Source organism: Orcinus orca, chromosome 19 (assembly GCF_937001465.1).
Source record: "Orcinus orca chromosome 19, mOrcOrc1.1, whole genome shotgun sequence".
Taxonomy (NCBI): domain Eukaryota; kingdom Metazoa; phylum Chordata; class Mammalia; order Artiodactyla; family Delphinidae; genus Orcinus; species Orcinus orca.
The window spans coordinates 15402147-15429592 of record NC_064577.1 but is presented as its reverse complement, the minus strand read 5'-3'; the positions used below and the strand labels follow the sequence as shown (position 1 = coordinate 15429592).

Sequence of the window (27446 nt, the reverse complement as noted above, 5' to 3'; positions counted from 1 at the left end):
TATGCTAACACATATATATGGAATCTAAAAAAAAAAAAATTAATCCTGAAGAACCTAGGGGCTGGACAGGAATAAAGACACAGACATAGAGAATGGATTTGAGGACATGGGGAAGGGGAAGGGGAAGGTGGGATGAAGTGAGAGAGTGGCATGGACATATATACACTACCAGATGGAAAACAGATAGCTAGTGGGAAGAAGCCGCACAGCACAGGGAGATCAGCTCGGTGCTGTGTGACCACCTAGAGGGGTGGGATAGGGAGGGTGGGAGGGAGATGCAAGAGGGAGGGGGTATGGGGATATGTGTATATGTATAGCTGATTCACTTTGTTATAAAGCAGAAAGTAACACAACATTGTAAAGCAATTATACTCCAATAAAGATGTTAAAAAAAAAAGAAATCGTTCTATAGTAAGTGCATAATAAGACACTTAGTATACAGCTACTTCTAGTGGGTTTCTCATTTCACCAACACCAAGGAAAACTTACAGGAGTGTGAACCGCTGTCTCACAGCTCCTTTAAATCTCCCCAGTCCTTATCTCAGAGATAAACCCAGTGCGTGCTCAGGAATAGAGCCATCTACGTGTAAAATGTCAGATCTAACTCCTCAATCGTACAATGCCTCTGTGTATCTTCACTCGACAGTCTGGTCTATGTGCCTAAGTGAAGAGTGAATAAACTCTTGGTATGATGAAGGGCTAAGTTTTTTCAAAGAGACCAACAATAATACGTTTTAAATTTGTAGTAGATGGCATATACTAGTCATCAAATTGGTATCCAATTTTAATATATATTAATGCACAAACACTCTTCCAGTATTATACGAACTCATGAAATCCAGTCCTTACACCCCATCAATATGTTGACTGGAATGTCAGATTACCAAGTTCAGTGAGAGTGTGGCCATATCTCATTTTTTCCTTTTTCATTTTAAATTGCCCTCCCACCACTCCCATGCTAAACTATCATGCTTGCTCAAGAATTCAAAGTGACAAAGATAGACAGCATCACCTGGTGAGTACAAACGTGACAGTTATCAGTCTGTGGGTCCCATCACCACCTGAGGAGTACTTCTTAAGAATTGGGTTTTTTAATAGCATTTCCAACAGGGGATCTCAAAATAAGATCAGATTACAAATGGCAGACAACAATTTCCTGTTTTCACTCTTAAATTCTTTCGAAATTTGACTAAGCATTATACAGTTGAAATGTTAGCAAATTAAGAAAAACTTTAACATCCAAATGAAGGAACTTCTTTATTTACCTTTAAAACCTATTAACCATGATTAAAGTCTATCCAGATTACCAAAACAGTTTATGATGCTGATCAACATAGTAAAGCACACATAGCACAGACTGAAAAAAGCAGGACATAATTCTTTTAAAAGTACCTTCCCTGGTATCTGGGAGAAAAGTTTAGGACTTTAGTTATATAGGATAGCTTTCCCTTAAGCCCCAGCCAAGGAAAAGTGAGCGTCATGCACAGACAGTACATAAGGGCAATGCAACGCTCATGCAGAAGAGTCTAAATAAAATGACTTTCTTTCCACTCACACTACAGCTCACAACACAAAAAGAGAGAAATTATTTTACATTCCAAGAAAAACAACATTTTATTTCAACAGGTAATCCAAAGTAGAGGTCTTAGCCTGGGCATCTTTAGAGGTCTGTGGTTATATGCAAAATTTTGTATATGTATCCATCTTCCCAAGAAAAAAGTCTACAGTTGTCACCACATTGTAAAAGAAATATGACCAAAAACAGGTTAGGAACCCATAGAGAGAATCCTAAGGTTTCTCCCCACCATTAATTTTTCATTAGTTTTATATAATCCAGCAAAGAGAAATGCTCAACAGTGAAGGAGGCTAAAACAGAGTAACATTTTGCTCACAATAAACTTCAACACAGGCAGCATTTTATATTAATGTGACACAAATCCACTCCCAAAAGTCAAGTAGGAAACAGGTCACTCCTCTCATCAAGCCATTTTGATAAACTCTCAAAATAGGGAGGGGACTAACAGGAAGATGATTAGCTTAGACTGTCGGCAAACCCATTCTCAGTTCTTGCAAACTGGGAAAGTATCTGTTCCCACAAAAATTTTAAATTCGATGAGAGTGTGGCCATATCTCCATTTTTTCCTTTTAAACTGCCCCCCTCCCTCCATCGCTGACTTTCTTGAAATATCTTACACAGAGCAAATATTCGTTAAACATCTGAACAAACACCTGAACAAGTTACAATGACATGGGCCCCCTGGGAGTCAGACGGAAACCATGAGTTCCCCACAGGTACCAACGTAAGCCTGCCAGGTACAGTCTAGCGGCCAATCTCCACCTCTGGCCATTCTTGATGTTTTTGTTTGAAATGAACATATTAAGTGGCATGACACTCACAGTAATGACAGACTGGGACAGCAGCATCACAAAATATGCGTTTCAGTACAACCTTGGAGCCAGGGCACAGGGCGGTACTGAGTGGAGGTGAAAAAAACAGAGAGAAGCCAAGCCGGTCAGGACCGAGTAAGGTTGAGGTTAGTGGCAACAGCATGTGCGTGGTTTCCGGGAAACCGTCAGCGAGCCTGCTGTTAGCCCTAGCCCCGCACCCTGCCCAACCCAGTGCGCCGCGTCTCCGTGCAGCTCTGGCGCGGCGCGGCACTGCCCGGCCCCCAGGGTGCGGCCGCCCCACCGGAACTCACCTTGGCAGCCAGCGGGAGGGCCTGAAGTTTAAAACACGTTAAAGAATCATGCCGAAAGTGCAGGGAACATGCACACCTCACGACTCATGTCTCCCGAGAGGCAGGAAACATGCCACCAGTAAGACAACCTCTATATAATATAAAACACCCTCAAAAGGATTCGGAGAAACCATTTCAGGAACACCCATATTTACCACACCAGTGAGAACAGAGCAGAAGTGGTGTTACTGCACCAAGAAATTGCACCGAGTGGACTAAAGTACCAAAAGTAATCATGGGCATCACCTACTTTAACCGCCATTATTTGCCCACTTGGTTTGTGGACCATTTTGTTGACAGAACCATAAGCTCCTCGTCCAATTTCTCCAAGGTCTTTCAAGTCCTCTGCAGTGAAATCCCAGTGCTGCTCAGGGGAGATCTTCAGTTTTCCTGACGATTCAATGCTGTGTGTTCTCAGTCTCTCTCTGTTAAAATATTGGGAAGCAATTTTTCCACATTTTAAATAGGTTTTGACTTTTTTCTTTTAGCTAGCACTGATTAATGCGTGGGAAAATTTGTTTTCTCATCAGTTACTAGAACAGTCTGTGCTCCGGGTTTCCGGGGATTTTTTTTTGTTCGTTTGTGTCATCTTGGTTTTTTACACACTGAGTTAATTAAGAAAGGCCTAAATTCAGGGAGTCAATGAACTTAGCTTTTATGGGATTCATAAAACCAAATTTCCATTTACTGAAGCAACTAATACTGCAGACCAGTTTCATTTCCAAATACGAGATCTTTTCCAAACTTTGCAAAACTGCATTATCAAATGCAGAATCGCAGGTGCTACAAACCTCATTTCCAAAAAGTTCTTATACTACCTTACCCAACATTAATTATTCCAGGTCCTCGATCCTTAATACAGCTGTTCACAAACTTTGCTGCTCATCAGAATCACCTGGGGAGATTTATTAAATCCCAATGCCCAGGTATCATCATATAGCTATTATATCAGAATATGTGGGGACAGGGTCAAAAACCAGTATATTTAAAGATACCGCGATGATTCTAGCGAAGTTTGGGAATGAGCACCTTAGGATACTGCCCTATTCATGCTAAAGCCATGCTGAGGTGGGAGAACAGTTAAACAACTAGTCAGCTGGCTCTAAGAGGAAAACTACCATGTGCTATTCAAAATTGAGCCTCTCAGCCCTTGATCAATAGATAGAGCAATGGGGTGAAAAAAGAATGATTTATGGACAGAAGTGCTCACTTGTTACAGATTTTCATTAAATAAAAAAATCATCTCCAAAATGCCAGCACGGAGATCAAAGTATTAACTTCTAACCATACTTTGTAAAAAAGCAAATCCAATGAAAAATGTAAAATCAATCTCGTTTGTGTCTGCCTCTCTCTCACACACATACCAATGTGTAGGGATGAACTGTATCAAACCAGAGAGTGCAACAGACATAAAGAAAAAGATTCCATTGAATATCATCTACATTTCTTCAATTTCATATTAAATGATCAGAATCTCTTTTAAAATCTGATCTAATGATACAAGCAAGAACATGATTGGTTATCTATTTCTTCTTCCAAAATTCAGGAAATGTTTTCTCAGATTAGTAGAACTGTTTTTTGTAGTTACTTTTAAGGTTCTCATATATTTAGAATTTTAAAATGACTCCCCCAGAATAATCATTTATACTAGTACTGATATTAATAATAACCAAGAGTCAAGGTTAGAGTTAAAAAGTTACTATGCTTTGTCTAAATAACAACTTAGTGAACCAGCATTCCAAATGCCAGATTCTCAAATCATAACTTTAATAAGTCATAATACCAGCTTTCATTCGTAACAAGTTCTTTTCAGTTTACAAAATACTTTCACCAATATTATATATACCCTAGCATCTAGAGTCAAAGGAAGCCCAGAAAGCAGTGGCATAAGTGACCATTCAGGTATGGAGGTGAAGCTTGAACTGGCTAAGATGGAAATCAGATCTAGGCAAGCAGATGAAGCCCAGTGACTAATTTTCTCAGTAATCTTTTTCATGAAGTAGACAGATTAAGCCAGGAAGTATTCTAACATAAAGAAGTTCCATGAATAATGACTATTGTTCTATGATCATTGGCAAGAAAACACCATCTTAATGGCTCAATTTAATCACTGGTGAAATATACAGCACTAGCCTACTGCTGAGGGTAGTGGCAGTCAGGATCTAAGGTGCTGCCCATGACCTCCACTTTCCTGGCACCCACATCTTTACATAAGCTCCTCTGTTTGAATATGGATGGGACCTGCGACTTGCTTCTAGCCAAGAGAATATGGCAAAGGCTATCACTCATCATTACATTGTGTCATGTAACGTTTGTTGCTAGCATTCCTGAGAAATGAAATGAATGATATTTCATTACTGCATAAAGTCAGAGAAAAACAAGTTATAATATTGTCTATCACACTGAAGGTCAAATTTTAGAATTATGAAATATCTCTGCTAATAGTTTAGCTTACTGTAAGCCTGCTGTATGGTTTCTGGATAAGATTATTTTTTCTTTTTGAAAGTGAACAGATTGACAGATATGGAATGTGAGTTATCTTCTTAGGCTAACAAAAATGTTCAAAAATTGAGTAAGGTGACAGATGTACAACTCTGAATATACTAAAAGCAGTAGGGTTATACAGTTTAAATGGGTGAGCTGTATGGTGTATGAATGATATCTCAATACAGCTGCAAAAGAAAAAGATGAACAGGAGAATGTGATTACTACCCAGAGTTCCATTTTCTCACTTAGACAGGAAAAGAGTTGTGAAAACCACAGAAAAACATGCTACGGTTATGCCATCACCAAGGCATGTTCATAGAGTCTTCATTCATACTGGACTGGCGATCTTTCCAAAGAAACTGTTTCACAGCTACTGTTATAAGAGTTAGTTCAACCATGATTGCTTCCGAAGAAGAACTGTACGTAGATAAAGCACTGTAGTAACCAGATCTGGAAGCCTGACCTGAACCTTTACCATGAAACTCTAGCAGTCAATCACTGAGGTAACTGTACCAAGCGGCCAAAACCCTAGTTATAGTTCTTTAACTTTAAGCAAATCTATCAAACAAGATTTAAGTGTTACTTCTATTAGACAGTATCAGAAATTCCCAGTCATTTCATTATTAATTTCTTACCTGGAAATTAGTTTGACTCAACTCAACAAACCTGTAAGTCATCCTCAATGCCTCTGCCTATCAGTGCCTTATATTCCTTCTAAAATAGGTTAAGTGCTCTACATGGACAATACTTAACCAGGACACCCCCCAATGTTTTTGTTGAGTCCACTCAAGAAACAAGCAAAGGACTGAGGTTCCAAATCTCAAATTAACCCAAGTCTCAGAAAGGAATACAATCCCAGCCCCCTATCTAGCCCTCTACATAGGAAAGTCCAGTAGAAAAAAGTCCATAGAAAAATCAGTAATCTTCTCCTCTGGATTTAGAGGTCTTTAATATGAAAACAAGTTTTAGTAGTCTTTGTTATACTAGGAGTTGTAATTAGATTATCAAATGATACACATTCCAGGTAAAAAATCAGCTACACACTTACATTTTTTAAATGCCTTACAGATCACAAATCTGAATTAAATGCATAATGTATCTCTTGAATACGGTATTTCAAACAGTATATGTTTTTGGATAGACATTAACAGCACCAGGGAAGCTGTTTAGATATAGACTGATGTTACCATTAATATACTTTCTCCTATATAAAGGTTAGTAGAATTTTAGTGGTAATAATAGACTCTGGTGAAATCTACAGACACCAACACAAAGGATTAAAACGTAAAAAAAAAAAAAATCAATCAACCTTATCAATTTGAATCAAATTTGGAAAATCAATTCATGGACATACCATATCTTACCAACAGATATTCAACAGCTAATATAAACAGATTGGGTATATATGTCCCATGTGGTCCGTATCTTCATGTTCCTTTTCAAATGACAATATTCCTTGGCTTTATAAAAAGATGCCATATGAATGACTGGAAAATATCAAAGCTTTTAGGGCTTACCTCTCCCCAATTGTTTAAGGGAACACTTATTCCTCCCATGCCTCACTGTTCCATGCAGAGGGATCTGGTCTCTCACCTGAGGCCTTACTGACTGATCAGTGAATACAGAGAAGAAACTAAACACACTCTGTTCAATTCCTCTCTTTCAGAGCTAACCCTACAGGGAGGGTACACATGCTCCGGCGATGTCTCTCTCATGCCTTATATCAGGCTGCCACTTACAGGGTGGGTAAGTCTACATATTCAAGGGCAGGGGGAGTTAGCACCATAAGTTTGTTTTCTATGTCTGTGAGTCTATTTCCATTTTGTATATAGATTCATTTGTATTATTTTTTATATTCCACATATATGATATATAGTATTTGTCTTTCTTTGACTTACTTCACTAGGTATAATATTCTCTAGATCCATCCATGTTGCTGCAAATAGCAATAGTTCATTCTCTGTCATGGCTGAGTAATATTCCGTATATATATATATATCATCTTCTTAAACCAGCTGTCTGTTGATGGGCACTTGGGTTGGTTCCATGTCTTGGCTATTGTAAATAGTGCTGCTATGAACCTTGGGGTGCATGTATCTTTTCAAATTAGAGGGTTTTTTTTTCCAGATATATACCCAGGAGTGGGACTGCTAGATCATATGGTAGCTTTATTTTTAGTTTTTTAAGGACCCTCCATACTGTTCTCCACAGCGGCTGTACCAATTTACATTCCCACCAATAGTCCTATAGGAAGTTTCCTCTTTCTCCACACCCTCTCCAGCATTTATTATTTGTAGACTTTTTGATGATGGCCATTCTGACAGCTGTGAGGTGATACCTCATTGTGGTTTTGATTTGCATTTCTCTAATAATTAGTGATATTGAGAATCTTTTCAAGTGTCTGTTGGCCATCTGCATGTCTCAGTACTTTCTCTGATAACTGATCTTCTGGATAGAAATAAGCAACTTGTCCGTTAACTATTTAATACTGAATCATCACTACTGTATTTTAATTACCATCCCTTCATTGGCCCAGACTAATCTATGAATTTCTGAAATCCTACCGATTCCAAAACAACTAAAGAACTGTGACATAATGTTCCAGAACGTAATCAGACTGGGCCCTGAGAAAAGCTTTATTTCTACCTTGTGTGTCTGATAAAGCTGCCTGGGGCTTTGTATGTAGGTGGGTGGGCTTGTTTTTTAAAGAAACGGAACGGCACGGCCAAGGTTACCTGGGAGAGCTCTAGCCCCAGCCCCGCCATCTACTAAACACAGGGTTCTGCTGTGCAAATTCAGCAGCAGGGCAAGTTCCTGAACCTCTTTTTCCAAGTAGACTACCCAATCCTAAATCCCTCTCACAGCTACACAGGTAGAAGAGAAATTTAAAACGAAAAATCAATCATAATCCAGAGAAAAGCACTATTAACATTTCAGTATAGATCCTTTGCATTTTTCTGTACTATGTGGATAGGTCACCGAATGACCTGTTGCACCTACTGCTTTGCAGACCTCACTGAGTGTATTGTCAACGTGTCGGCCATCACAGGGTCCACATGACTGCATAGCGCTGCCTGGAGAGCCTGCGCCCGGCCCATAGCACCCTTTCCCTCAGGCCAGCGGAAAGGTGACTGGGGCTAGATCACTCACTCTTAAGTGGCATTTTGATGTATTACTCTTGGAGTTGGATGTTCTGAGCTATTTGGTAAACAGCGTTTCTTTGGTTAACCGCCTGAGATAACACCCCCTTAGCCAGAGCCCTCCTAGACCAGTGTTTGTTTTGCTGTCGCTGCTTCTGCTAAAAAGTTCTTTTTCTATTAACATACCTATCAACTCTTCGTCCTGTATTGCAAATATTTCTCCAGGGTGTTGTTTACCTTCCGATTGTATTTATGCATTTATATATGTAAAAAATGTGGTACTTTGTATGATTTCAAATCAATTATTCCCATCACATTCTTTTCTTTTGCTGCCATGCAGTACCATTTAAGTTCCACATGCAATATGGATTTCATTCCTCCACTGCATTTACAGTTTCCTAGCAATGTCTTTTTTTCTCATCTATCACCCTTTTCAGTAATTCTGTTGCCTATTTATCCAAATTTGTTCTCTCCTCACTATTTTTCAATCCTTTTTTTATGAATGCCATGATTTCTTCTACTTTATTACAAATGCTAATCATTCTTGTAAAAAACGATTTTGAATGCTGCAAAATATCATATTCAGAGATGCTCTTTCTCAAAGCATTGAAGATATTATTCCCTAATTCCATAATTCTCCTCCTGTGTCACGATGAGTGTCTGTGGCACTTGTGCTTGGGCTATTATGGAGCATCGGGAGACAGACTGATACACCTGAAACAACTGAAAAAAAAAAAAGACAATACATGGGAAGGTCTTGAAGACCCTGGACAGCGGACAACAAAAGGCAGCGACGGAGCGCTGAGAGGCAGGAAATACACAAGGCGAGCCCGGCAGCCACCCCAGCGTGCATACTGCCTAGGGAGACTTCACAGACCACAACACAGGCGGGGCAGATCCAGCAGATCCTCACGAGGAGGCGACGGACCTGGGAGTCTGGGGAGACCGAGTTCTCAAGGTAGAGCACTAGGTAAGAGAGAGCCGCACAGAAGGAGGACCCCACAGACGTGCAGGGCCCCCCCGTTGATCAGCACAAGCTTATGAGGAACCTACACAAGGCTGAGGAAAGAACCACCCAAAAGCATTAGAGGGAATGATACCCAGGCTCATACAACAACTCCACAAGAGTGGAAAACTCCACAACTCATGGGGAATTCAGGAAAGCACGCAGAAGGATCTGGTCTCACCTACCGAAGCTGAAAAAAGAGACCCGAAAAGGATCAAACTATTTCCGAGGAACTTAACCAAAGGACAGAGCTCAAAAATATTTATAAGATACAAAAACAGCCAGCACCCAATGCCTGGCATGCAATCTAAAATCCTCAAGTATGCAAAGAAGCAAGATACTATGAGCCATCATAAGGAGAAAAAGCAACCAATTCGAAGTGACCCAGAAATGACAGAGATGCTAGAATAAGTAGACAAGGACAATGAAACAGTGTTTATTACTGTATTCCATATGTTCAAGAAACTAAAGAATGGAGAGAAGAACCAAATCAAACGTCTGGATATAAAAACTACAAGGGGCCAGGAGGAAACTCTGGGTGATGATGAATATGTTCATTATGTTGCCTGTGGTGATGGTTTCACAGGTGCATACATACCTCAAAACTCAGCAAATGTACACCTTAAATAGGTGCGGGTTATTACATGTCAATTATACCTCAAAACTGTCAAGAGAGAGAGACTGAGTTTCCTTGGGCCCCACTCTGTGTGAAAGGGATCTGCCTGTCCTACGTCTACAGCTGAAAGCACGTGTACAGTTTGAGGCATCCAGGGCTCAGTGCATTCAATCAAAGCACTCACTGCTCCAAAGGCAAATGCTCCTCCCCTCAATCTCCTTGTTCTCTAATGCTGTGCTCTCAGCTGACAGCAGCAAATATAAAAATACAACTCTCAGTCTACTTTGCTGCTACAGCCCTTCTCTGCGTCCACCTACAACACTTCTCAGAATGACCACACTACCCAGTGGAATGTGTCTGCATCCACTTCTCCTCCTCCTCCCATCGCTCTCCAGGTATTTTCTGTAGTTACCAGTGAGGGGGGAGGGCGGGAAAGAGAATGAAGATGCTCGGTCTTTGAGACTAGAGGCTCAGAAGGGGCCCCCTTACCTCAATCAATCTCTGCAGGAATGTTGCAAGAGAAACTCTGGGTACATTTTTTCTTTACCCTGGCTGTTATTGTTATTAGCAATCAGATATAGCGTTTAGCATTAAGTTGTCTTAATTTTCTATGTTTCATATTTTCACCTTTGTTTCTTAAATATTTTAGCAGGCAGCTGCTACTCATACATCATTTTGTACTACAAATATGAAATTGCTTTTATAAAGTCATAACTTTAGTTCCTCAAGCAAACAAGAACCAAGGGTCTGAACCACTATTTTTATCCTAACCTGTAGCTAATTTTTAATACTATTACTATGTGAATTATCTTTTAAACACATAACTATGAAACAACTACATTCTCAAGCTTATTTTTATTATTTTGGGGGGACATTTATCTAAATAGGTCAATGAGAAAAAAAGATTTTATAGAAATAAATTTTATTAACAGACACGTTTTGCTATGCATCTATTTTATATAATATATCTACTTGAAATCTAGTGTGCTTTTGAACCCCTTATAGTACTTAAATTGTAGCTTGTATGAACCATGATCAACCAGCTTAATTTAATCCCAATCTATGCTTTAAACCTTATCTCATTCTATTTCCTTACATAGATTCTAGATGCCAACAGAAAAATTAAAAGTTAAAGTAATCGTAGCGGGGCTTCCCCGGTGGTGCAGTGGTTAAGAATCTGCCTGCCAATGCAGGGGACACGGGTTCGAGCCCTGGTCAGGGAAGATCCCACATGCCGCGGAGCAACTAAGCCCGTGCGCCACAACTACTGAGCCTGCACTCTAGAGCCCACGAGCCACAACTACTGAGCCTGTGAGCCACAACTACTGAAGCCTGCGCACCTAGAGCCCATGCTCCGCAACAAGAGAAGCCACCGCAATGAGAAGCCCACGCACCGCAACGAAGAGTAGCCCCCGCTCGCCACAACTAGAGAAAGCCCGCGCGCAGCAACAAAGACCCAACATAGCCAAAAATAAATAAATAAATAAATAAAATTTATATCAAAAATAAAAAATAAAGTGATTGTAGCCAAATTTGAATCTTTCTCTGAAGCTGTTTAAGCTGAAGCACACAATTCAACATGGGTGGCACTTAGTACACAAAACATCTTGTTAAAGGAAGAAGAGAAGAAAACTTCCATTCCTACCGCTTGCTAACATCTCAGTTTGGTGTTCAAGATACACACAGTCACAGACTAACAGAATTCAATTAGAAAGAATACACGAACTTCATCCAGTCTTGCCCTTCAGGAAACTGCCTGAAAATCCTGGCTCGGGCTTCGTGTTCCTCCTCTGTACCCACATATGGTGAAATCAAGAAACACCCAGCCCACGGCAAATTCCTGATCTACAGCCCAGTAACTTTTTTTTTTTTTAAGTATAGTAGGCTAGTTTGGTACTGCTTATTCTTGGTGAACCCTAATTTGGATCCACTTCTAACCATCTTTGCTGAATTCTGCTGGTAATTATCTCCATCAAGTCTACACCAGGGGCTTCATTTTCAGGTGTACAGCTGAGGATGCAGGCACTAGGGTTCCCTGAGATCACAGAGTGAGGAGGATTTTCTCTGCAGCTCCAGCACCCACCCTGGAATCCCCTGGCTACCATCTGATTCTTCAGCATGGGCATGCATCACTGCTTAAACATTTCCAAATATACCCAAATATGCTAGATGAAACTTCCAAGGGATGCGAGGATAGAGATCTACTGTCATTACTATGGCTTATAAATGTGCTCAGAAGGTAAGAGGAAACATCATAGACCTCGCCTGCCTAGGCCAACAGTCTATATGCTCTTATAACGATACAAAGGCTCTCTAACCAGAGTCAAGTCTCAAACTTACAGCTCTATTCACTCTACTCATGTATGGAATCTAGTTATTTTAAATCATATATGTATTTCCCATTGTCATAATCTAGTCATGAGTCTAATCTCTCAAAATTCTGATTCTCATTTTGGTTCCAACTACCTTTCATTAAATTTCCAGATTCACTTTGTTGTGTTTTAGGGGGTGGGAGTTGAGAGACTGATGGAGACATGTAACGTTAGACAATGCTCATGGTTTCCTGTGAATATTTTAGTACCTTTTCTCCTGCGAATATTCCAGTACTACCTCTACCCAGCTGCTTCTGTTTGCATCACAGAGGCTGTCTGCTATGATTTTTAACTATGTCTGTATTGTCTGGTCCTTGAAAAGTAAATTTAACACCCTCTCCAGCAGGTCAACAAGTCTACTTCAGAGGATATGCCTCACAGGTTTCCAAAGGAAACCTGCCAGGAACTGACTTTTCTTAACACAGAATGTAGTCTAAGAAGCCAAAACCCAGTTCTTTAACACCACATGCAGTGAGCTGAACTGTATCCCCAACAAAAGGTATGTCCATCTGGAATCTCAGAAGGTGACCTTATCTTTACAGACGTAATTAAGAAAATGGTCTCCAGAAAAGACCATCCTGGATTAGGGTGGACCCTAAATATAATGATGAGTGTCCTTAAGAGACAGAAAAGGAAACAGAGACAGGGAAGTAAGGACAGGCAGCAACTGGAGCTATACTATCAAAACCCAAGAGACGCCAGGAGCTACCTGAGCTAGGAATAGGACGGAAGGATCCTCCTCTAAAGCCTTCCAAAGAAGCACAGCCCTGCCAACACCTTGACTTCAGAATTTCTGGCCTCCTGAACCCTAGAGAATAAATTTCTGTTGCTTTAAGCCACCAAGTCTGTGGGAATTTGTTACAGCAGCCCTAGGAATCCAATACACCATCTAAATCACAAGTCACCAAACTTTTCTGTAAAGGGACAGACAATAAATATTTCAGGCTTTGCCATCTACAGAAGTCTCTGTGGCAACTGTGTAACCAAATGGGTGTGGCTACATTCCAATAAGACTTTATTTTCAAAAACTAGCAGCAGGCTACATTTGGCTCATGAGCTGTAGTTTGCTGACTACATAACCTACATGACATCTAGTCGGCTAGATATCACCTATCATTTAAATGATCTAAATCCTATCTATTTTTCATATCATTTCTCTTTCAAATTTACAATCATGCTCTGGAGGATAAGAAATTCCAATTATCTACCCAAGTCCTATAGTTTTATTTCCAGAATTTAATCTCGAGATACATTTCAGGCTTTTTCTTAAAACTCCTCCACAAATCCACAGGGAGTAGGACTGAGGGTCTAAGGACCCTTCCCTGACTCTCCCTGCGCGCAGGGAAGTGAGTACACGAGGCAGCAGCAAACCTGCCCACACCCAGAGCAGCCCTCACAGCTGCGCATCACCCTTCAGCAGGCAGCAGCTCACTACCTTACCAGCATTATCCTTCCCATACAGGAGAACGTGATTCCCTGAGCTTGCCAACGCCTGCTAATTTTCCTTTGATAAATAAATACCTTCTTGTGTCTAGAACCACCATCTGTAAGACCCCTTTATTATCTAATCAGTTTGAAGTGTGTTTTCTCCTCTTATTTCATTATCACATTCTTCTACTTCATTTATCTTTATCTTGATTTCCTCCCAATGCTATCAAACACATCTTTCTTCCCAAATTATTTTTCCTCCTTTTTCCCAAAGTTTCTCTGATTTTAGCAAGCCAGCATATACTAAAATGCCTCAAGCTGTTTTACCCTCCTCAGAACTCGTAATCCTCCTGAGACAGGAAAATAAACATAACACATACCCTGCACAGCACTGCAACTGTTCTTCTGTGTCCATGCTGTTAGGGTCTCTAGATGAATACTGCTTTATGCATCCTTCTGCAATGCAGCTCTGTCAATCCCGGAAATTTCCACAGTAAATGCAATCTGTCAGTTGCCATGGAAACTGCCTGCTTCCTGGCACTACTAACAAAATGAGTATCTTTGCTAAGACCTAAGATGAGGCAAAAGGAAAAACTGAAAAAAGAAAGATTTCTAGAAGAATCGCTCAAAGACTCCAGAGATCAACATTCAACTTTTGATATCCATATTCAGTGAACAGAAGGTATTAATTGTACAAATCTGCAGTATTTTGAAGTAGTATTGACGTATGAAGTAGAAAGCACTTTTTCTTTAATCAACCAGGAAGACAGTAATAGAACACACAAACATTCATGTTTACATCTTGCTGCATATTCCCTAAGAGCTGATGTTTCTCACCTATGCTCAAAGCATACCGCCGAAACGGTTTTTCTGGCTGTGCTTCTTATAGAAAAGGTTAGGAAAGCTGCCCTAAACCAACAGGTTACAAGTTTTCATAAGATCCTTTCCCTATTTGGGCTCCAATCTCCACTGGTGGCTAAAACCCCATCCCCCCCAAGTATTACAAGAAATCAGAGTAGTTTAAAAGGGCATCTCAGGAGTCATCACTAGCAAAGCAGCCTTACCAGTACTCTCAGAACATTAGACCTAGCTGACCACCCCCCCAACCCGCGCCCTTGGAAATGATGCTCGGTTCCCATGACATCACCCTCTATGGATCTGCTTCTTACCTCTCAAACGTCTTTCCTATCTCAGCCTGTTGCTCCTCTTGTATCCAGCCTCTGAACATCAGATTTCCTTGGGGTTCAGCCCTGGACCCAATGGTCTCATCAAGATACACTCTCTTCCTAGACAATGTTATCATCTATATGCTGACAACTCTCAACTTTTTATCTCCAATCTGTACCCTTTTCTCTGCACAGCAGACTCTTATTTTCGACACCAGAGTATGTGTCATGTTTATTTCCTTGATATCTCTGATAGGATATTTCACAGGCATTTCACACTTAGCACATCTAAAGCTTAACTCTTGCTCTTCTGTGCTCCCTTGTCCACTGAAGCTCCAGACCCATCCAGTGGTCCCCCATCAGTAATGGCAACTGAACCCATCATTCAAGCCAGAATTCTGGAAGTCACTATGAATGCCTTCCCCTCTTCACAACCCACATTCAAATTATTACCAATTTCCGTGAATGCTGTCTCCCAAAATCTCCGGAATCTGTCCATTTCCCTCTGCCTCCACTGTCAACTCAATGTCATCACCACCCATATATTTCAGCTACACCACCACAGCCTTGCTGGGTCTCCCTAATTCTATTCTTGCCTCTCTCCAGTGCATACCCCAAACAGCAGCCAGAATCATCACTTCAGAATGTAAATCAGATCATGTCACTCACCTGCCTTTAACGTGCCACATCTTCCCACTACACTTTGTACATCACCCCAACTCTGCCTACAAGACCCTGCATCATCTGGCCCATGACTACCTCTCCACCCTTACTTTAAATCCACTTCTCCTTCTCACTGAATTATTCTCCACTCAAACTGGCATTCTTTCAGTTCCATAAAAAGCTGAACCTTTCCCACCTTGATATCTTGAAACTTCAAATACATGCTATTCCCTCTGCTTGGAACACTCTTATCAGCCCCTTCCCCAAACCTAGTAAAAAGCTACACAGGTTTAGAAGCCTTCCATGGCTATCTCTTCACCATCTCCACTCCAAATCAGGCCCCTCTTTCATTCTTTCATGGCATCGGGTTATAGTCCTTCAATAGCAGGTATACCATTTATAATTTCATTCATTCATTCATTCATTTGCTGAATGTCTGTGTCTACCTCTAAACCTTAGGCTTCATGAAGCAGCACTCACATCTCTTTTTCTCAACATGAAATACCCAGTGGCCACCACAGTACCTAGCAGATGGCAGACATTCAATAAACAGCTGCTGAACATATGACAGAACACCTATCGGGTTGCTTTGGTTTCTGACAGCTGTCAGTCGCTCACAAAACTCTGACGCACTCCCTGGGTTCTATGAGATATCCCTATATCCCTTCCCTACATTCCCCTTTTTTGCACCCATTGAAACCCCAAGCTAAGAAGGAACACATCTCTTGTATCTGACTTCTGCAGCTCCTCCAGCAGGAGAGGCAATGGCAACCATCCGGGTGTACCTGCAATGCTCAGTGCGTCAGTGGTCCTCAACCAGGGGCAACTTTGCAACCCAAGGGTCTGGAGACATTTTTGGTTTTTACAGCTGAGGGAGGGGGGCACTACAGCATCTAGCGAGTAGAGTCCAGAGGTGCTGCCAAACATCCTACAGCACACAGAACAGCCCTTACAGCAAAGAGTTATCCAGCCTAAAATGTCAATGGTGCCAGGGCTGAGAAGACACAGCTGCGCCTTCCAAGTCTCCTAACATAGGAGAAAGGCCAAAAACTGTCAATCTATAATCATTAAAATTTTTTTAATTTAAAAAAATGCAACATTTCACTAACACAAAGTTATTCTTAAAACACTGTTTTTAATTTAAAAATGAAAATAAACTAAATTGGCTATAAAATGCAATGAAAGGTATACAACTGACTGAAAAATAGGGTATGTGCTAATTTAGAAATATCTGCAAGATGTACTGTGAAAAAAAACAAGCTACAAAGCAGTGTATAATAAAACTACTTTTTGTATAAATATTTTCATGGTTTTATATAAATTATCACATATTTTGATATATGAACAAGTTTTTCTGCAAGGACATATTATACTTTATAATAAAGTCATATCTTCAGAGAGCAATATTAAGGACATGATGGAGCTTTTTATTTTATAACTTTCTATACCAACTGAATTCTCTTACTAGAAGCATATATTACTCATTTTCTAAAGGGTAACATCAATTATCTGGACAGTAAAATTATGGGCCATTTTGGTTTTCTTCTTTATACTTTTCTGTATTTAAAAACAGAAAGAGAGAAAAGACAGAAAGAGAGGGAGGGAGGGAGGGAAGCAAACACCACCGGTAAATGTGCTTTTAAAAGCACAGTAAAGACAACATGTCCCTGCACCTTATAACTACTTAAGTGTACACCACACCTCATGTGACTTGATGAATGTTCCAGATTAATCCTCAAAAGCTACCTGATAACCTTCTTTAACTTTTCACTCTAGGTCTCTTTCAAACATCATGACAAGGGAAACCAAATGGGCAGAAACAAAATTTGTCACAGGCACAGGAGCCAAATCCAATAAAAACACAGGGTGCATATACTTATCAAGTGACTGATGAAACACAGAGGTGCTTTGAGAACAAGAACAGAAAGCCACAAGTACTGTTTAGTGAAAGTAAATAATATACTCATAATTTTTATCATTATTGTTCTGGCCTTTTCGTAATTGCAGTATCATTTTCATATAGTGAAATGCACAAACCATTAAGTACTGAGTTTGATGAGTTAACAAACACGTACACCCTTATATCTCACAACCCTAACAAGATATAGGATATTCCATCACCCTGGAAAGTTCTCTTCAGCCATGCTTTTCAGTCCCCTCCAGAGACACACACTGTCTGATTTCAGCCACCATAAATTAGTTTTGCCTCCTTCAGAATTTCATAGATACAACCAGACGGTGTGTTTTCTTGTGTCTGGTCTCTTCTGCTCAGCATTTTCGGTGATTCATCAATGTGACTGTGGGCATCAGTACTTTGTTCTTTTTTACTGTTGAGAATTTCATTGAATTATATACCACAATTTGTTTATCCATTCTTCCATTATTAGACATCTGGGTTGTCTCTAGTTTGAGGGCAATTACGAATAAAGTTTTTAATGAACATTTGTATGCAAGTCTTTCTGAGGACATTTTCATTTTGGGTAAATAATAATGAGTAGAATTCCTGAGTCATGGGGTAGATGTATGTTTAACTTTATAAGAAACTATCAAAGAGTTTTCTAAAGTGATTATACCACTTTCTACTTCCCCAACAATATGTGAGAATTCCAGTTACACCCTATACTTGCCAATATACTGCATGGTCTTTTAAATTTTATGCATTCTGACAGTATGTATGGTATTTCCTTGTGGTTTTAATATGCATTTCCCTAATTAATGATGTTGTTAAGCACGTTTTTCATGTACTTATTATCCATTCCTATACACTTTGGAGAAATGTCTGTGAAGTCTTTAACCCACATTTTTCTTTGTTTTGTGTTGTACTTCATTATATTTACTAAAGTTCTTTGTCAGATATATTAACTGTGAATATTTTCTCCCAGTATGTAGCTTGCCTATTTATTTTCTTAAGAAGCTTTTGATGAGCAGAAATTTTAAATTTTGGTAAAGTCCAGTCTATCATTTTTTAGTAGTTATTTCTTTCTTTGTCCTGTCAAAAAAATCTTTCCTTATGCCAGATCACAATATGATTTGGATATTTTCTTTTATAAGCTTTATAGAATTTCTCCTCATAGATCTATGATCCATCTCAAACTACTTTTTGCGTATCGCATAAAGTAGGAATGAAGATTTACTCTGTTCCATTCCTTCTTCCAGTTGTTCCCTCACCATGGAAATTCTCTCCTTTTCCCCACTGAACTGTATAGGCAGCTGATCAAAAATAAGTGGATTTTATCCATTCCTCTGTTGATGGACATTTAGATTGCTTCCATGTCCTGGCTGTTGTAAATAGAAGATGCAGTACATATATACAATGGAATATTACTCAGCCATAAAAAAGAACAAAATAATGTCATTTGCAGCAACATGGATGGAACTAGAGATTGTCATACTGAGTGAAGTAAGTCAGACACAGAAAGATACATATCACATGATATTGATTACCTAAAAAAAGGGGTACAAATAAACTTATTTACAAAACAGAAGTAGAGTCACAGATGTAGAAAACAAACATAGCTACTAGGGGATAAATGGGGGAGGAATAAATTGGGAGATTGGGATTGACATATACACCCTACTATATATAAAATAGATAATAAGAACCTGCTGTACAGCACAGGGAACTCTACTCAATACTCTGTAATGGACTATATGGGAAAAGAAGCTAAAAAAAAAAAAGAGTGGACATAAGTATTGATGTACGTATAACTGATTCACTTTGCTGTACACCTGAAACTAACACAACATTGTAAATCAACCATACTCCAATATAAATTTTATTTTTAAAATGGATTTTATGTTTGTCTACCGGACTTTCTATTCTATTCTGTTGATCTATTTGTCTATCCTTAATGTCCTTCCACAAAGCCCTAATTACTGTAGATTTATAGCAAACCTTGAAGTTTAAGTCCTCCAACTTATTCTTTTATAAAATTGCTTTTGGCTATTCTAGATCCTTTGCATTTCCATATAAATTCCATGTATTTAGGTCTTTAAGTTCTCTCAGCAACATATTATAGTTTTGTAGTTTCAGTGTAGAAGTCATGCATTTTTCACTAAATTTATCACTAAGTATTTTATACTTTTTCATTCTCTGACAATCATTTTTTCAATTTCACTTTTCAGGTGTTCCTTTACTAATATGCTTTAAATTGATTTTGGAATAATGATCATGTACCCTGCACCTCTGCTCCAGTCACTTGATTCTAATGTTTTGTAAATTAACTAGGATTTTCTACACATATAGTCATATCATCTACCAAAAAAAAAAGACTGGTTTGCTATTTTTTTTTAGATTATTTATTTACTTATTATTATTATTTTTTGGCTGCATCAGGTCTTAGTTGCAGCAAACAGGATCTTTGTTGAGGCATGAGGGATATTTCACTGTGGCGTGAAGGCTTCTCTCTAGTTGTGGCAGCAGGTTTTCTCTTCTCTAGTTGTGGCGTGCGGGCTCCAGGGCACGTGGGCTCTAGTGGAGGCGCTCGAGCTCAGTAGTTGTGGTGCACGGGCTCAGCTGCCCCGTGGCATGTGGGATCTCAGTTCCCTGACCAGGGATGGAACCCACGTCCCCTGCATTGCAAGGCAGATTCTTTTTTTTTTTTTTGTGGTATGCGGGCCTCTCACTGCTGTGGCCTCTCCCTGTTGTGGAGCACAGGCTCCGGACACGCAGGCTCAGCAGCCATGGCTCACGGGCCCAGCCGCTCCGCGGCATGGGGGATCTTCCCGGACCGGGGCACGAACCCGTGTCCCCTGAGTCGGCAGGCGGACTCTCAACCACTGCGCCACCAGGGAAGCCCGCAAGGCGGATTCTTTATCACTGGACCACCAGGGAAGTCCTATGGTTTGCTTCTTTCTTTCCAATCTTCGTGTCTTTTAATTCTTCTGCTTACCTCATTGCACTGGCTAAGACCTCCAGTATAATACTGAATAGAACTGATGAGTACAGATATTCTTGTCTTATTACTAATCTTGGAGAAAGCATTAAGTCTTTTGTCTCTAAGTATGATACTAGCTATAGGTTTTTCATAGATGTACTTTAAACAGCTGAGAAAGTTCCCCCCTCTTTTCCTAGATTAATGAGAATGTCTATAATGAATGGATATTGAATGTTGTTAAATGTTTCTTCTGCATCTACTAAAATGATTATGCCATTTTTCTCCTTATTTTATTAATGCAGTGAATTATATTGATAATTTTCAAGTGTCAAATTAAGATAAATCCCACTCGGTCATGACATATTATCCTTTCTATATACTGTTGGATTCAATTTACTAATATTTTGTTGAGGATTTTCAAGTGTATGTTCATGAGGGATAGTGGTCTGTAGTATTTTTTTAATAATATCCTTCTCCAGTTTTGATATCAGGGTTACACTAAACTCATAAAATGAACTGGGAAATGCTCCCTACTCTTCTATTTGCTGAAAAAGTTTGTGGAAGCTTAGTCTTATTTATTCCTTTAATGTTTGATAAAATTTACCAGGAAAACCATCTGGGGCCCCAAGTTTCCTTTGAAAGTGAAAGTTTTTCACTCTAAATCCAATTTTTAACAGATATAGGGGTATTCAGATTTTCTATTTCTTCTTGGGTTAGTTTTTATTATTTATGTCTTTCAAGGAATCTGTCTATATCATTCAGGTTATTAAATTTATTGGCATAAAGTTACTTATTATATTTCCTTAGTATGCTATTACTGTCTGTGGGATCTGTAGTGATTACCCTCTTTCATTCCTGACAATGATAACTTGTACTTAATCTTTTCTTTCATCTGTCTTGTTAGGGGTTCATCACTTTTATTGAATCCCAAGAAACAACTTTTGAATTTGTGACTTTCTCTATTATTTGTCCATTTTCTATTTCATTAATTTCTGCTCTTATCTTTATTATTTCCTTTCTTCTACTTACTTTGGATTTAATTTGCTCTTCTTTTCCTAGCTCCTTAATGTTGTTATTCATTACTCTGTCTAGTGATTCTGTGTTTGTGCCTTGCCTAGGCATTTAAATATTTAGGAACACTGTTATAACACTTTTTCTTTCTTTCTGATTCATTTAGAATCTGTAATCATTCTCTCAATTGAGTTTAATCCATGCCCACTTCTTTTTCAAAAAAGGACACTGGGTAATTAATTCTCCAAAGGAAAAAATCAGGCACCTCTTCTTCTCCTCACTGGGAGTATCACCAAGCAAATCACAAAGCTTCCAATCACCTTTTGGTTGCCTCTTTGGTTGCATGTGTGTGTGAGACAACCAAGGATCAACCAAAGACAAACAAAAAGTGAAAATACATACAAAGTTGAAGGAGAAAAAAAGTTAAGAAAAAGAGGGACTCAAACTAAGAGGTCCAAAACCTAAAGTGGAGTTTCAGCAGGAGAGCTACCGGAAAGGAGAAAATCAAAAGAACAGGAGAGGGCTTCCCTGGTGGCGCAGTGGTTGAGAGTCCGCCTGCCGATGCAGGGGACATGGGTTTGTGCCCCAGTCCGGAAAGATCCCACATGCTGCGGAGCAGCTGGGCCCGTGAGCCATGGCCGCTGAGCCTGAGCGTCCGGAGTCTGTGCTCCGCAACGGGAGAGGCCACAACAGTGAGAGGCCCGCATACCGGAAAAAAAAAAAAAAGAACAGGAGAAAATCAAAAGAATAAAAGAAAAATAAAGCATATATCCTAGAATGAAAGATAGTGGTTTCTAGTTTAAGGGAGTCCACCAAGAGCTCAGTGAAAGGAAAGAAGAAAGGAAGGAGAAGAGAAAAGGAAAATAAAACCAAAGCAGATTTCTGACACGGGGAAAAGACAAAATCCTACAATCATCCACAAAGAAAAAAACAGGTCATATTCCAAAGTTCAAGAATCACAATGGCATATAAGTTTTTAACAGTAACCCCTGAACATTGGAAACACTGGAGCAACGCTTTCAAAACTCTGAAGAAAAATGTCTACCCCAGAATTCTATAGTCAATAAAACTACTAATCTATTAAGAGGGTTAGATAAAGGCATTTTCAGACATGCAAAGACCCAAAAACCTTACTTACTAAGAAAAAACACTTATCTTAGGAAGCCGTTAGGAGATATACTCCCCCAAAACGTGAGAGAAAAACTGAAAAAGAAAGAGAAAGAAAGAAAGAAAGAGAGAGAGAGAGAGAAAGAGGAAGAAAGAGAGGAAGAGAGGAAGGGAGGAAGGAAGGAAGAAAACATGAAATCCCCGAAACAGGGAATCAAATTCAGAAGAGTAACATAGGCATTCACAAAACAATGGCACCAGCCATAAAGTGCAACCACTCCAGAATACAGCAAGAGTACTGTATAGATAGACAGATGACTCTAGAAAAAAAGAACTGAGAGATCACCTAAGTAGTTAATTATGTGGAGAGGAGATTCACAGTGAACCATTAAATGAGGCAATTATTAACTCTGGGGCAAACACATTTGCTCAAGAACAGTAATGTAATTATACTGTGACTCAATTTTAAATAATAATAATAAGAAAGAATACTCTGAAAAGAGAGGATGTTTCTTTTAAATAGCAGAATTCCTTATTAGCAGACAGAAGTTTCCAGAAACATGCCTACACTACAAAGGCAAAGGACTTCTGTAACATTATGAAGTAAATCAGAACTCAAAAACTTGCTGCCTGATTACAAATGGTTGGAAAACTCATCTAAAGCACAGCAACCAGACATTTCTTTAAAGAGCAGAACTTTGCAGTACTATAGGTAAAGAACTACAGATTATATATTTTAACGTCTAAGTCTCCGATTCAAGAATCAAGATGATTTAAAACACCAAAACTAAGTTCATTTTCTGGAGACAAGCAACTTAACAGCATTTATCACATTAATTTCTTTAAATAAATATTTCAGAATTAACATCCAATACCTGAGTCCAGCTTAAGGAGAATTATACTAGTGACTCTCCAAGGGTGGAGGGCCACACAGAGAATCAGCTCAGTCACACCTAGCACCACTGCCCTCCAAGTACAACCATCAGGTGCATGGAGGTGGAGTGTGGAACTGAGGGAAAGATTAAATACCTCTGAACTTTAAGAATGCAAGTTTTGAAAGATTATCTCACACAGCAGCATTATTCACTGGAGTCAAAAGTCAGAAACACTGTAATGCCCATCAATGGATAACAAAATGTCATATATACATACAATATAATTCACCCTTAAGAAGGAAATTCTGACACACACCAGAACACAGATGGAGAGCATGAGGACACGCTGAGTGAAACAAGCCAGTCACAAAACAACAAGTACTGTATAATGCCACTTACATGAGGTACCTAGACCGATCAAACTCACAGAGACATAAAGTGGAATGGTGGTTACCAGGGGCCAGAAGAAAGAGGAATGGGGAGTTAGTGTTTAACGGATACAGAGTTTCAGTTTGAGAAAATAAAAGAGTTATGGAGATGAATGGTAGCAATGGATACACGACAACATGAATGTATTCAATGCCACTAAGCTGTACACTAAGAAATGGTTAAGATGGTAAATTTTATGTTATGCATATTTTGCTACAGTAAGAAAAAAAAGTTTGCAGCAGTAAATCGAAACCAGCCCAAAATAAGTAATTACCCCACAGAATTTGACACATTTGGCCTTTTTAAATTTGGGGTACTAATTTGTACCTATAAATATTTCTACCATAAAATTACTGCCATTACGTGAAAGGGCTCCACCACAGAAATGTAGAGATTCCAAATGACTATGATTACATTAAAAATTTCAGAGATGGAAAAAAAGTTTTAAGCTCAAGTATACTCATGGTTTTCATACTCAGGAACTGACCAGAGATGTCCTGGGACTATTTTGAGGAATGAAGGTAGACAAGACCACAGAGCTCTCTCCCACCTCCACAAACAGCCTGTCAGGCTCATGCACAAGATTTTATTTTAGGAAAGGAGCACAACACTGGCTTGATTCATATTCATTCCTGTTCATATTCATTTTCTCTCCCCCACCCCCTGCCATTCACCACACAAAATAATGAAAGTCACTATCCTAATTCAATGCCTGAACTAAAATCGGAGTTAAGTGACACACTGAAGGTCACAGAGACCATGATGACGCTGGGATAGAAACCAGGACTCCAGTAGTAACAAAACAGTTAATCCAAGATAATAAGTTTAAAAGATAAAGCTTCCACAATTTAACCAGCAATAAGTGCCTACGTAATTTATAATTACTGTTCTGAGTTTTAAGATGATGCTCTACTGAGTAGACTTATCATGGAATTAAGAATACTAGTGATTGGGGCTTCCCTGGTGGCGCAGTGGTTGAGAGTCCGCCTGCCGATGCAGGGGACACAGGTTTGTGCCCCGGTCTGGGAAGATCCCACATGCCGCAGAGCGGCTGGGCCCGTGAGCCATGGCCGCTGAGCCTGCGTATCTGGAGCCTGTGCTCCGCAATGGGAGAGGCCACAACAGTGAGAGGCCCGCATAATGCAAAAAAAAAAAAAAAAAAAGAATACTAGCGATTGGGCTTGCCTGGCGGCGCACTGGTTAAGAATCTGCCTACCAATGCAGGGGACACGGGTTCGAGCCCTGGTCCGGGAAGATCCCACATGCCGCAGAGCAACTAAGCCCACACACCACAACTACTGAGCCTGTGCTCTAGAGCCCAAGAGCCACAACTACTGAGCCTGCGCTCTAGAGCCCGCGAGCCACAACTACTGAGCCCACGTGCCACAAGTACTGAAGCCCGCGCACCTAGAGCCCGTGCTCCGCAACAAGAGAAGCCACCGCAATGAGAAGCCCACACACCGCAAGGAAGAGTAGCACCCCACTCGCCGCAACTAGAGAAAGCCCACGTGCAGCAACAAAGACCCAATGCAGCCAAAAATAAATAAATTAAAAAAAAAAAAAGAATACTAGTGATTAACTGGGGACTTCAAAACTTCTTTTAAAACTACCTCCTAGATGTTCTATGGCACAACTGAGCCTTTTTCTGTTCAAATATAATAAAGAAAAATGAGATCCTCTTGGTCTCAACAAAACAGAGCCCCTTAAATTTACAACATATGGTTCCCAAATGTTTAGCTTAAGCCCCCAAATGTATCTTTACTCATCATTATTTATTTCCAATGTTAGCTTTTAAGCTGGTGGTTCTTCTTGTACAATCCTGATACGTTGTGAAGATAAAAGGGCTGTTCTTTCAGAATAACAATCGTATTTGGTGCATTCTAAATGATTCAGCACACTGAGAGCACTCGCACATCACTCAGCATGATGAAAGCACAGAACACAGCAGTGGACTATCTACTTCTGTTCATGTCAAATTTTATATACAGAACATGATTTTAGCACAAGCCTGCCACATTTATAAGAATACCCTTGGGGTATCAAAAAGACATATAGTGCCTAGTATAATCCAATCCTGATGGAAATGTCAAAAGTAGCCAAACATATTTTTCCTTTCGTCTTTCCTTGCACTCTTTAGTTTTACAGCTTAATCTTTCATTTAAAGAGCCAAATGGCAAAATGCTAACATCTCTTACATCTAGGTAGCAGATACAAGAGTCTCTAACACTCACTTTTTCGTGTGTTGGAAATACTTATAATTTTAACCAATGATAATTAAAAACCAATTAAAAACCAGGTTGTCTCCTCACTCTCTAAGGACCCACATAAAAAGAATGATTTTTTTAAAGGAAATAAACAATAAAGAAACAGAGATTTAGACAAATTTCTGAACACCTGAAAGCAGACAAAAATATCTAGACAAAGCAAAAGTAATAAATTCCAAGGGAAGGGACTCTACAGTAGTTTCAAAAACTTGTCAGCCAAGTGCAGTGTAAAACCTTGTTTAGCTCCTGCTTCAAACTTGAAAAAAAAAAAAAGTGATGAAGTAATCTATAATACTTATTTGATGATATTAAAGAATCATTTATCCTACTAGATATAATGATAATATTATGATTGTGTTTTTAAAAAGGAGTCCTTGTCTTTTAGAAACACATCCTGAAATATTTATAGATGGAATAATATGTCTGAGGTTTGGTTAAAACTAAGGAGGGTTGGGCTTCCCTGGCGGCGCAGTGGTTGAGAGTCCGCCTGCCGATGAAGGGGACACGGGTTCGTGCCCCGGTCCGGGAAGATCCCACATGCCGCGGAGCGGCTAGGCCCGTGAGCCATGGTCACTGAGCCTGTGCATCCGGAATCTGTGCTCCGCAACGGGAGAGGCCACAACAGTGAGAGGCCCGTGTATCGCAAAAAAAAAAAAAAAAAAAAACTAAGGAGGGTAGAGGAATAGACAAAAATAATATTGGCCATATTAACTGTTGAAGCTGCTAAAGCTGACTGATAAATAATAGAGATTCAGCTACCACTCTCCAGTTTTGAATATATTTGCAACTTTCCATAATAAGGGGTTAAAAAAAATAGCAATAGAGAAAACTAGCACCCATAACACATGGTGGGAGGGGAGCATGCCGCCGAGACGAGAGATAGGTAATGGTCCCAACAGAACCTTAGAGAGGATTCATAGCTGGAAAGTACAAAAGCCTGGAAATGGAAGAGCGATTAAAATTCTTTCCAGAAGAAAGGTTTACTCAGCTCCTCCTTTCCTTTCCACCTGCCCCAAAATGAAAAGAGAGCATGTCTCTAAAGAAAACAAACATGCTATCTGGAAAAAACAATGCCTACTAGGGCAAATATTGGCCTACTCATTATGGCATCTAGAGTATTCCTGGCCTAACAGCCAGCACTCAAACCATTCAGAGAAAAGTCAAGTCAAGCCCACCAGTTGGCTGCCTCTAACCAGAGCTTCCAATAAGTCTTCTAATTTCCTCATCCTCAACTATCAATGGACAACCAAGAACTACTACACATGTG

The 27446-nt window shown here is 39.6% G+C and overlaps 1 protein-coding gene across 6 annotated transcripts in view; it reads right to left on the bottom strand.

Moving 5' to 3' along the window:
- Positions 1 to 27446, bottom strand: part of MAP2K4 (mitogen-activated protein kinase kinase 4) — a 108996-nt gene that overhangs the window by 47662 nt on the left and 33888 nt on the right. For all 6 annotated transcript variants that reach the window (XR_004481832.2, XR_004481833.2, XM_004266830.3 and 3 more), the window contains one exon: positions 2989 to 3163. Coding sequence is in view for 4 of the 6 variants with exons in the window: in XM_004266830.3 (XP_004266878.1) it covers positions 2989 to 3163 (175 nt within the window). In the remaining 2 variants the exon portion in view is untranslated. The remainder of the gene's footprint in view (positions 1 to 2988; positions 3164 to 27446) is intronic.